The sequence below is a fragment of the Trichoderma virens genome, assembly GCF_000170995.1.
Source record: "Trichoderma virens Gv29-8 chromosome Unknown TRIVIscaffold_80, whole genome shotgun sequence".
Lineage (NCBI taxonomy): Eukaryota > Fungi > Ascomycota > Sordariomycetes > Hypocreales > Hypocreaceae > Trichoderma > Trichoderma virens.
In genome coordinates, this window is record NW_014013669.1 from 153,536 (window position 1) to 165,556 (window position 12,021).

Below are 12,021 nucleotides of genomic sequence, written 5' to 3' on the forward strand. Positions count from 1 at the left end.
ATCGGAGACGGCATTCGGGGGGCACCCCAACCGAACTAGTCAATGGATGCTACGTTCTACACGATTTCGGTGCTGCTAGGGGCCGAATGGCCACGGAGCCCATGGACTGAGAAGTCAGCGGCGGGGATTGAGCATTACGATGAGGATGAGGCTGATGATGATGATGCCATGGTGCATTTCTCTTGAAACGATGGCCAAGACACTTGGCTCGTATGCTGTGACTCGAGGCCCGGATCTCGCAGATAAATAACACGACGATTCCTCGCCCTCACCCTCTCCCCAAACAAGACAAAGACGCAGCAGTATTTTGAAGGGGTTTAAGAGGGTTTAAAAAAAAAAACAAAAGAACCTCCTTGTCCCACCATCGATCACCGCCCCTCATCCCCTTTTGAATCAGCTCTAGGCCAAGCTCCGTTTAAGCTGAGTTACACGCGTTTAGTAGCGCATTGGGCATTTCAGCTTCAAGCTTGGGCCTTTTTCTTGTCTCCTTCTTTCTCCTCTTCTGCGTGTTTGACGTTACGTCAAATTTGCAATTCACCTTTTTTATTCTTCGTTCTTGAGCTTTGGGATCGACACGACAATGGCCGAAGCTGTTCCTATTCCTGAGCCTCCTGGGTTGCCCCTCTTGGGTAACTTGGGCGAGTTCTCGGCGAACCCGATTGACGATGTAGTTCGTCTGGCGAATACTTATGGTAAGACGATTTTGGATCTTTAGGATACGTGGATATCCATTGGATGCCCATCTTTCTCTCTTCCTGCTACGTCTACCCCCATCTGCCTCATTCTCTCTGCACCCTTATCAACATGTCAATATGTATCTGCTCTTCCCGTTCCGCGTATCTGCGATCGATATCCACCTATCGATGTCTCCCCCTACCTACATGTACCTACCTATACTCCACGAGCAACTACAACTGCACATGTAGCATCATCATCATCACTGTGCAATCTTCATTAACACACCTGAATAGGAGAAATCTACAGACTTCATATGGGCACTCGCCCTGCCGTCTTCGTCAGCACCCAGGCCCTTGTCAACGAAGTCTGCGATGAGAAGCGCTTCCAAAAGTCGCTGAGCTCTGTTCTCCGGGTATGTAAACCAAGCCTTCTCCCAGCTGAAAAAACCTGTGTCGTGTTGTGTTTGAGTCAACCGCAGTAACATGGACTAACTGACATTGGCTACCATACAGATTGTGCGTGAGGGTGTTCATGATGGTCTTTTCACTGCACACTCTGATGAGCCCAACTGGGGCAAGGCTCATCGTGTCCTGGTCCCGGCCTTTGGACCTCTCCCCATCCGCGACATGTTTGATGAGATGCATGATATCAGCTCCCAGCTGGCCCTGAAAATAGCTCGCCACGGCCCTCACAAGCCCATTCCTGTGTCTGACGAATTCACAAAGCTGGCGCTGGATACCATTGCGCTGTGCTCTATGGATTACCGCTTCAATTCTTACTACAAGGATAAGATGCACCCCTTTGTCCAGGCCATGGGCGATTTCCTGGCGGAATGCAGCAGGCGAAACAGGAGACCTGGCTTTGCCCCCAACTTCCTCTACCGCGCCGCCAACGAAAAGTTCTTCAACGACATTGCCATTATGAGAGACACGGCCAATGCCGTTGTAGAGGCTCGAAGGAAGAACCCGACTGATCGAAAGGACCTGCTCGCGGCCATGTTGAACGGCGTCGACCCCCAGACTGGCGAGAAGTTGAGTGATGCCAACATCACGGACCAGCTCATCACATTCTTGATTGCGGGCCATGAGACAACATCTGGCACCATGTCATTTGCATTTTACCACCTTTTGAAGAATCCATCAGCCTATCGAAAGGTTCAGGAGGAGGTTGACGCGGTGCTTGGCCGTGGACCTGCTAAAGTCGAGCACGTTACCAAGCTTGTATATATCCAAGCAGTAAGTATTTTTTACTGTCCCCCCCCCCCCCTTCATCCCTTTTCTATTATCTTCCTCCTAAGAAAACAAAGATTACTTACAGGGGACATCACAGGTTCTGAGAGAAACTCTGCGCCTCAGCGCCGCAATCCCTGCCTTCTCTGTTGAAGCCCTTGAAGATACCCTTATTGGAGGCAAATATCTCGTTCACAAGGGCGAGCCAATCACTTGCCTTCTCGCCAAATCACACCTTGATCCTATGGTCTTTGGCGGTGATGCCAATGAGTTCAAGCCGGAGCGCATGCTCGATGACGAGTTTGCTCGACTCAACAGAGAATTCCCCAACTGCTGGAAGCCATTTGGCAACGGCAAGCGAGGCTGTATTGGAAGAGGCTTTGCCTGGAACGAGGCTGTCATCGCCATGGCTCTTCTTTTCCAAAACTTCAATTTTAGTCTCGACGACCCCAACTATCAGTTGGAAATTGCTGCGTCCTTGACTATCAAGCCAAAGGATTTCTTTATGCGAGCTGCCCTTCGACACGGAATGACCCCCACAGAGCTTGAGCAGAGGTTGGCTGGAAAGGGCGTTGTCGATGAGCACCATGCGGACAAGAAGGCGGCCGGTGAAGCGAGCAAGGGATCCCAGAAGCCCTTGGCCGTTTATTACGGCTCAAACAGCGGCACTTGCGAGGCCTTGGCTCAAAGAGTGGCTACTGATGCAGTTAGCCATGGCTTCCAGGTCACAGACCTTGCCCCTCTTGACGCTGCCAACCAGAACCTTCCTAAGGATCGCCCAGTTGTCATTGTCACAGCCTCATACGAAGGACTGGCGCCATCCAATGCAGCTCACTTCGTAGACTGGGTTGAAAACCTCAAGGGCAATGAAGTGGAGGGCGTGTCATATGCCGTCTTCGGCTGTGGCCACCACGATTGGGTTCAGACCTTCCACCGCATCCCTAAACTCGTTGATGCGCAACTGGGCGAGCATGGCGCTACCCGCCTCATTCCTCTAGCTACCACCGACGCTGCGGGTGACATGTTTAGCGATTTTGAAGCTTGGGAGGACGAATCCCTCTGGCCTGCTCTGAAGGAAAAGTATGGTGCTGCTGCAGTCTCTGCCGAAGGCTCAGCCGGCGGCTTGATCGTCGATGTGTCGCTTCCTCGCAAGTCGACACTGCGTCAAGACGTCGAAGAGGCCCTCGTCACCGACGCCAAAACGCTGACTACCAGCGGTTCTACCAAGAACCACATCGAGATCCGGCTGCCTACAGGCATGACATACCGATCTGGCGACTACCTGGCTGTCCTACCTTTCAACCCGAAGGATACGGTAGCTCGAGTGTTCCGCCGCTTCCAGCTCTCTTGGGACGCCGTCCTAACTATTCACTCGGACCAGCCGACTGCTCTCCCTACGGATACGCCTGTTTCTGCAAACGACGTGTTTAGAGCGTATGTTGAGCTAAGCCAGCCAGCAACCAAGAGGGTGAGTATAGATGATACAGCCAGAATGACTGGGTTGGAAACTTGTGCTAACCTTTTTCTTGATAGAATATCTCCGTCATGGTCGAGGCTACTCAGGATGGGGAGCTCAAGGCTCAGCTCGAGAAGCTTGCTGGAGATGATTACCAGCAGGAGATTAGTGTTAAGCGTGTTTCCGTTCTTGATTTGTTGGAGAGATTCCCAACACTCGAACTGCCCCTGGATACATACCTGACTATGCTTCCCCCCATGCGTGTCCGCCAGTAGTAAGTTTAAGCCCTGAAACATATCACCGTTAACATTTCCACTAACATACTTCACAGCTCTATTTCCTCCTCTCCTCTGGCTGATCCCTCCAAACTCACTCTTACCTACTCCGTTCTCGAACAGCCCGCACTGTCCGGTCAAGGCTCTCACTTTGGAGTGGCCACCCACTTCCTGGCTTCTCTTGCCGCCGGCGATAGACTCCACGTTGCCGTCCGCCAGTCCAAAGCATTCCATCTCCCCACCGATGCCGAAAACACCCCTCTCATCTTCATCGGCACGGGCTCTGGATTGGCTCCTTTCAGAGGCTTCGTGCAAGAGCGCGCTGCCATGATTGCTGCGGGCCGCAAGATTGCGCCGGCCTTGCTCTTCTATGGATGCCGCTCGCCGGACATGGACGACCTCTACACTGAGGAATTTGAACGATGGGAGAAGCTTGGCGCTGTGGAGATGCGCAAGGCTTACTCGCGCGCCTCGGACAAGTCGTTTGGCTGCAAGTATGTCCAGCACCGAATGTCGCACGACCGCGAGGACCTGTTCAAGCTGTGGGATCAGGGCGCCAAGGTCCTTGTGTGCGGCAGCCGCGATGTTGGAAAGGCCGTCGAGGCTGTTTGCATCCAGCTTGTTCAGGAGAGGGCCTCGGCTGTTGGAAAGGAGCTGACGGAGGAGGAGGCCAAGGCTTGGTGGGACAAGCAGCGCAATGAGAGATATGTCACTGATGTGTTTGACTAGAGGAGAGTCAGGAGAGTTGAAGGGGTTTTAGTATCTGAATTTTGGATTGCCTGTGCTTTGATGAGCATGGCATTGGATGTAGCGCATATCTTTGTGAATAGCAAGTTGATACAAGTCTGATAACAAATTGGTTAGCTTTATGAATTCAATGACAATGGAGAGATTCAGGGTAGCTCTCTAGCATCCCAAATGCAAGAGGACAAGTTAAAACAGATCTCAGTGATCAAGTGTCGTCTCAGCTATTTAGTGTATTTTAGCAAATATCGGCTACTCGTTATCACTGGAAGGTCGCAATAATAGCACGCGACGTATCTGTAAATAGCAAAGTACGGTGATTTTAACCACTCCATAGATACCAATCATGTCTCTTAGGATGTGTATCTCAGCCAACGGTAAATATTACCAGCAGCGTCTCTTTCCGTCATAGCATCCACTCAGTTCAGCTCATGCAACACTGCAGACTCGAATTTATTCCCACCAATCCATACCGCATTCTGCTGCAAAGTCGGAACCCTCCCCGCTACTCGTATCCTCATCCCCCCTCTCATCGTCTCCAAAATCACGGAGAGCAACACCATCTGCCAACACCGGCATTCTACCACGAATATGATCTGGAGTGAGTTCCATGCCAGGCTTCCAGGAGGCACTGATCCTCCCAAGATTCTTTTCCGTGCAATATTTGCCCAGGGCTGGGGTTTTGAGAACTAGTTGCGCCAGGGCAGAGTAAAACTCTCCCTCGCAAATGTCTTGTTCGTCATCAAAGAACTCCCATTCAAATCTATTCCGCGGATAGAGGTTTACCCGCTGTCCTAGACAGACTCTTAGGAGCTCGTAGGCGCAGATGATGCGAATCTGCCCCTTAATTTCTTTTGGGATCTGCGCTCCAGTGGCCAGAATGTTGGCTTGGTCGGCCATCAAGCAAGACTCTTGGTAAGAGTCAAATGTTCCCTTGCAGATAAGAATATCCCAAAAGAATTCGCCTGGGAAATTGGGACGGCTGATGGTCTGAAAAAGTATAGCTGCAGTCTCCGGTAGCTCCAGGATAATGCCGTGTGAGCAGCAGGTATAATAGTCGACTCCAACGGTGTCTAGCGACATATATGTTATCAAACAGTCCACATCGAAGCTTAGGTTGGTGAAAAAAAACCCGCGCATCATCTCTCTGTGCTTTTGTATGCTGCCTGCGAATTTGCAACGTCCGGACTCCCATGTGGGTAAGCAAGGCACACACAACTGCTTGTGTCAGAGCATGACGGCAATAAATCAACAGTCGCTTTTTTTTCTTGCCTCAACTCCACTGCCATTTTAACGACACATGAAATCTTGGGGGAATCGAAGCAGATATAACGCATTAGGCCAACACTATCTGGTACGGGGTACTTTCTGCTCGGGCAAGTGTGATAGAAATACCACTGAAGACCACCACTGTGATTATGCCGCAGTGCCGCATTCATTACAGATGAACCCGACAGTTTCTCGTCAAGCTCTGCAATGAATCGGATATTGCGCACGTTGGCCTTGGTCAAGAGGGCAAAATCGATATGCGTAGACGCCAGGGAAAGTATCTTTTGTGATCCAATATTAACGCGGGTAGGTGTTGACTTTCGTGTCCGCCCTTGGCTCGTATGCAATGATGCTGAATCTCGTGTGCTGATCGTCAAACTGTACAGATGCTCCATGATGAAATCGTACATGAAAGCTTGGTGGTCATCTTGTAATGCCATCTCAACTGTCCGAATGCGAATTGCCGTGGTCAAGTTTCCAGGACGACTCTCTGACCGATCCGGTGAATCGACCGCTGTAAATATTTCCTGGCGGATTGCAACCATTTGAAGTATTCTTTGTATGGTCTTAGATGCCTCGTTGACTCCCTGTGTATGGCTTTCCCTCGCTCTACCGGTAGCCCCATGATCCACTGCGGCGTTCAATTGATAAATCCGCCCCAACTCGTGGATTCCGGGATCCAAATAGCCATCATATTGGACATTTGTTCTTCGAACGAGGAACTTAATCAAACATTCCATAAATTCACCGTTTGCAAATCTCCATCTCCAGGCCCCAGGTCGAAAGTGAATACTGTTCGGTCTTTTTCTAATATCTCTCTCGATATCGATACCTGGACCAAACTTTTGTAGGATTGACTCAATCCGTTCACAAACACGCTCTGAGGTGGCTTGCTTTGATGGGCTGTCAGCGTGACCAAATCCAAGTACTTGATTGATGTCGTGTGAATCAGCCATCCTGTCCAAGTTCGTATCAAGACACTGGACAATACTCGGGCATAATCTCCATAATACTATTTCGGCTGAAACACTGTTCCCTTTCCCAATAGCGTACAGATCTGCGAGTTCAACTTCATTGTCTGTATCATAACCAAACCATTTCGCTGCTTTTAATGGTGGGGGGTTGCATTCCAGGGGTACTTTTGCTTTGCGTCGAAATCTAAAATGCTCAATAACACAGAGCGCGGCTTGCCAATTATTTTGGCTATGCCCCCAGATGATGTCATCGCCCTTTGAAGGATACTCTTTGAAGCGGCCTGGGAACAACGTCAAGAGTCGATACGCGCAAGCAATTGTGGTGAGGACTCTAGACCATTTGCTCGACTGCAGCAATGGCTCTGACCCAGTCGGGACAACATCCTGATTATTCTTAACAAGAACACCTGGGGTCGTTTCCAAATTGCGCCGCATAACGTCATATTGAGTATGAAGGAGCTGAATATGCTTCAAAACACTCTTCATCTGGTCAAACTTCTTAATGTTGCTAAATTTTAACTGTCTTATAAAGGGCTCCAGAACACGAGCAACTGAGAGTGCAGTTTAGTAATAGGCGCAAAGAAGAGGCATTACAGCTTCAATTTTCTGGAGCACTTTACCATCTCTGTCCAACTAAGTCACAAGTTGATGTGTGTTTTCTAGGCCAACTAAGCCAGCAATCCAAGAGCTTGATGTAATATCATGGATTACAATTGTGGCACCCTTCAAGCGCCGGCCCTCTGTTTTTTTCTTGTTTTTCATCAGATTGTCTAGATTCTTGGAATTATCGATGAGTGGCCGGGTAAAACGGCATGGCTGTTGGAAGTAGGTTGCAAAGTAGCCGTCTTTGTGAGGCTTGCCGCACTTCCACTCTTTTGGAGTCAGAGGAGGAACGGATTCCGAAGCGTTCTGTTGCAACGCTCGATAGTTCAGCGTCCGGTGCTTCAATGGAGAAGCGTCATCGCAAGGAGGGAGAGGATCAGGAAAGGTATCCTCTGAGCATTCAGGGCTTTCCAGTTCCTCGACGGTCTCTTCCATTTCTTCATTGGCACTGGCCTTATTGCCATCTATTCCAAGCTTGCTTCTCTTGGAGGAAATAGTCTGAGACTGTGATTGCGCAGAATGATTGCTCTCCGAAATTTGAGCTTGGCCATCCTGTAAATCTTGGTTTCTATACTTTCGCTTTGCCGGCGCCATGGGCAGGCTACGAATCAAATGCAAATCAGCTATTCCAATTGAGATTACGGAAACGACAAAGGATGGAAAGTAACGGAGGAGGATGTTATTTTCAGGAACAGGAGTGTGAACTATGGTCAAAGCTCGGGGAGGTTTTGAGCAAACGAAGTTGCCTGCATCGGAAGAAAGGTTCGGCCGAGGGGGTTGCCGTACAGGATGGCTCACAGTCACTGATATTATTCACTTCATCTTATCTTCCCTCGTTGAATTCTATTCCTGATATTGGTTATAGATTTCATGCTACTACCGTCACCCACTTCAAGCATTCAACAGCCACGATGCCTTTCGGTGACTTTCCATAATATTAATATGCTGAATAGCTAACTTGCAATGAGCAAAACAAGGAGCCCTTGACTAGGAACATTTCTTTATAAACAGAGCGAATCCCCAACTCCATGCTGACGAACCCCTGAAGCAAATCTTCACGCAAAACAAAGAAAAGTAAAAAGAACGACTGATTATGCTCTCATAGCGTTCCCATAGGCAACGCCAATGGTTCTCCTGCGCAGTTCATTATATCCTGGCAACACATTATCATTCTGCAGCCCCGATTCCGGAACATGCATCACGCGGGGCTGCAAGTATGCATCTGCTTCTTCTTCTTCAGCCTGTGCCACGGCACTTTCGAAGCTAGGAAGTTCGTGACCCTGGGGTTCGTAGATTGTCTCGACGCCAATCTGTAGAGGTACTGCAAGCGAAATGGCGGTTTTCGTCGGTCCCACACACAGAATCAACTGCAGTGTATAAGATCGAGAAATCAAGCATGAGTGAAAGCTCGGCAGAAAAAGTTTTCTGTTCGAGTTGGATACGGTAAACGGAATCTCAATATCCGTTGTGTGCCTGACGGTCGAGAGTTTGGGCTTTTTGGAGCTCTTTTCTTTGCTATTTTGCCGCCTTCTTCTCTCGGAAGCATCTGTGTCGGAAGCATCACCATCCACCACAGTGCTTGAATAGCCTGAATCTCGTCGCAACCGTGACGATGCATCTTGCTGCATCCATGACACTGATTCCACCGGAAGAGTAAATAGTGAGTGTGTCGTCGTATAATTCAAGCAAGGGGTGCTCTCGCAGTTCGTCCGACTGCCCAAGTTTGGCAGATGGTCCACAGGTACGGCGCTGAAAAAGGTGGTAGAAACGAGCTTGCCAGTAACTGAGTTAATCTTGGGAGGGGCCGTCTCAGCCGAAGAGGGGGCGTATTCCAAGTTGATACGGACGCTTGTCATGGAAGATTTGTGTCCATCTGCAGAAAGGATCACGGCGTTGGGCTGAATTGCACTGGCGGTAAATTGGCCCGTCTTGCTCGAGAACAGGCTTTTCCGAATGGTCTTGGTTTTGGACAGCTTATACCATTCATCGAGAAAAGTGATATCAAGTGGCGCATCTTCGGGGAGCGAAGGAAGAACCTTGAGGATATGATGCGCTTCCATGACTTTTGTAGCGATTCCATTTCCCAGGTGAATAGCCTTCGCATTTATTGCGTATTCAATCTGAGTCATGTCTGGAGCTTGATCATCGGCCTCCCAAGCTCCTAAACTGGGGGGAAGCCGCAAGTGTCGCTCCCGGACGTCTTGTGATAAGCAAGCATGATTGCAGGCTCCGATGGTGAGCTGATGAGGAACAACAAAGTGGAATGGAATCTTGTAATCGTTTCCGGCTCGGAATATCCGATCCACAGGCAAATCCGACTCTTGAAGTGGCATACGAATCTTCAAAAATGGTCTGAAAGAGTGTGAGGGATACTGCTGAACAAAATCAAGTCGCGTCGCAGAAATGCCAACAAAGACAATGTCCAGATTGTGGAAAGCAGTGTCTTTCAAGACGCGGACTGCAACATGACCAGCAATGGTAGATCCAGAAGTATAGACTTTTGCGTTGAAATGCTGGTCTATCTTGACCTCCATAGCAGGATTCTGGATAGAGCTAGTCTTGGACCCTTTGAAAGGGCGGGTTGTTCCCTGAGATGAGGCAGACATGTTTCGAGTACCAGAGGTGATGCTGGAAAGGAGGAGATTAAGATTGGATAATGATCAATGGCAGCAATTCGCCTCTGAATGCTCGATATTAAGAGTAGGGTTAATGGCGGTGGTAAATATATAGCTGATGAACGGCAGCTCCTCGACTTGGAATGCAGGTTTCGTGGAGTATGTAAGCTGACGGCAGAATTATGTCTCGAGGCGTCCAAATCGTATTATAGAATGCAAACAAGCAGATAAACAAGCGGGAGACAACAGAAGAAAGCACGGCAGCAACGGATGGGAAAAGATTCAAATAACAAGATGCAGGACGAAAGATGGCATCAGAGTAAGCCGGGGGAGTGCCACGCCCTTAAAGCTGAGTCAACTGGCTCTTGTCGACATGACCAGGTCATCATGAGCTTGTTCAAGGAGGGATGGAGGGGTTGCTAGACCTCGCCATCGCAGTACCGGTACTTGCGGAAGCGCCTGGAAAACGCAGGTCCCTGAGAAGTTGCTTGGGGCGTGAGAGAGGAGCTGGCGTGATGGGGAGTGTGGCAATCAAGACTAGAAGCCAAAGCCCACTCGCCAGTGCCGCCAGTCCGCGTGGAGCTCGTTAATTGAGGGTTCCATTTTTCGGCGCAGGTACAGCGGCTATGATCACGGAGCAGGAAGATGGCGAGAATTGAATCAAGCGCGTGCGGATAAACGACGTATAGGTGGAATCTCGGGAAGATGGAAGAAGCAAGATGCAGAATTGTAGATTGTAGACTGATGAGGTTCAAGAAAGCTTTGCGTACCTAGGTACTATCGCTGAGAGGTATCAGCTACACTTTAGGCATTATTGTCAGGGCGCGTTTGGCTTAGCTTGGCAATGTGTAGCCCTGTAACCGTACAAACTACCACCTAAGACAACACGGTACGACTGCACATTAGGGCATTGGCTAATATGCGCCTGCTTCTTTCAATTCTGCTCCTCATCGCGGCTTCCCGGTTTTGCGGGGTCTCACAACGTCCACATACCGTAGCGTATTAAACTAGTACATAGTAACTCTTGTATTACCAAGCTTTTCAGACTACTATGTACTCCGTACAAACATTCACATCCTCTAAACCGGCCTTGTTGATCTGCTCTGCCTCTTGCCACTAGATCCAGTGTTTGTGACTTCATGTTGGTGAGTTGATTTCCTCATGGTCTATGCACTATCAAGGCAGCTTCGATTCTTCAACAGAGATCCCCATCAGTTCGGCCTTCCCCGGCGTGCCCTCAGGTCTGCCCCATGGCCTCGACTCCCAATCCGGGTGCTAAATCACGATGGATGGATACACATTACGAGAGTTGAAAATCTCAAGCAGGAAAGAGAAAAAACAAAAATCTTCCCCATCGTGAGCCCCTGTCTCAGCGGATGCGCACGAGTTGAAAAAAACAGCCCCAAAAGAACCAAGCTCGTGCCGGGACCCTTGGGTCGTGTGGATGGCTGGCCAGCTTAGACGGTGTTCTGGCTCGGTCTGGACTCTATCGCAACCCTTTTTTCGGGTCCAAGGTGTGGGCGCTCACGATGGTGGATTCGGCGCTGAATCGGAGGTTGGCCGGGAATGAACATGCATCTCCGCCCCTTGTTGTCGCTCGGGCATTATCGAGCTGTCAAGACGCAAAAGACTGTGAATTGAGTGGCAATAGCTGGATTGTGCGAGTTTGGTGTGCCAGGAGGACAGACGGGGCCTGAGTGATTGGCTAAAGTCGCTTGATGTGTTGTCGTCAACATATTGAAGCAGCCAACCACGAGCACTAAGATCGTCCACTGGCTTCACTCGCATCTCGCACGTGTCCAGAATCGGCACGCATCTACGAAGTAATTCAGTTACTGCTAGCCGCATCTGCATCTTTGTTGAAAACAAAAGGCGCCGGTTCTGTCAACCACCTTCCACGAGATCATCAAGAGCCAGCAATTTTCCGATATCGCTTTTTGGGAGCCATACCATTCCTATCAGTGATCTCGCAACCACTCACGGGACACACAAACCCATCGCCTAGGGGAAAACTTTGGTTAAGATGGAGCTATCTCAGCATCTCCACTACCTTAAACAAGCCCAGCTCACATCACGAAAAACAAGCGAACAGGCAACAGTACAGGTACTTTCCGCTTCCTAGCGCTGCTCAGCATCTTCTTTTCTTTCGCACCCCTCACTCTCTTGGTAGCTGGATAC

At 49.6% G+C, this 12,021-nt stretch overlaps 3 protein-coding genes across 3 annotated transcripts; 1 reads left to right on the plus strand and 2 right to left on the minus strand.

Moving 5' to 3' along the window:
• Positions 1–580: 580 nt before the first annotated feature.
• Positions 581–4,367, plus strand: TRIVIDRAFT_68923 (uncharacterized protein; the record flags this gene model as incomplete). The annotated part of the gene is made up of 6 exons (XM_014099005.1): positions 581–692; positions 972–1,090; positions 1,191–1,913; positions 1,996–3,375; positions 3,441–3,637; positions 3,695–4,367. The coding sequence occupies 6 exons, from the start codon at positions 581–583 to the stop codon at positions 4,365–4,367; spliced, it is 3,204 nt and encodes a 1,067-aa protein (XP_013954480.1).
• A 468-nt stretch (positions 4,368–4,835) lies between these two features.
• Positions 4,836–6,607, minus strand: TRIVIDRAFT_68922 (uncharacterized protein; the record flags this gene model as incomplete). Its single annotated transcript, XM_014099006.1, has 2 exons — positions 4,836–5,455; positions 5,599–6,607. The coding sequence occupies 2 exons, from the start codon at positions 6,605–6,607 to the stop codon at positions 4,836–4,838; spliced, it is 1,629 nt and encodes a 542-aa protein (XP_013954481.1).
• A 1,712-nt stretch (positions 6,608–8,319) lies between these two features.
• Positions 8,320–9,762, minus strand: TRIVIDRAFT_48595 (uncharacterized protein; the record flags this gene model as incomplete). Its single annotated transcript, XM_014099007.1, has 1 exon — positions 8,320–9,762. One exon carries the CDS (start codon positions 9,760–9,762, stop codon positions 8,320–8,322), a length of 1,443 nt encoding a protein of 480 aa, XP_013954482.1.
• Between the last annotated feature and the right edge of the window lie 2,259 nt (positions 9,763–12,021).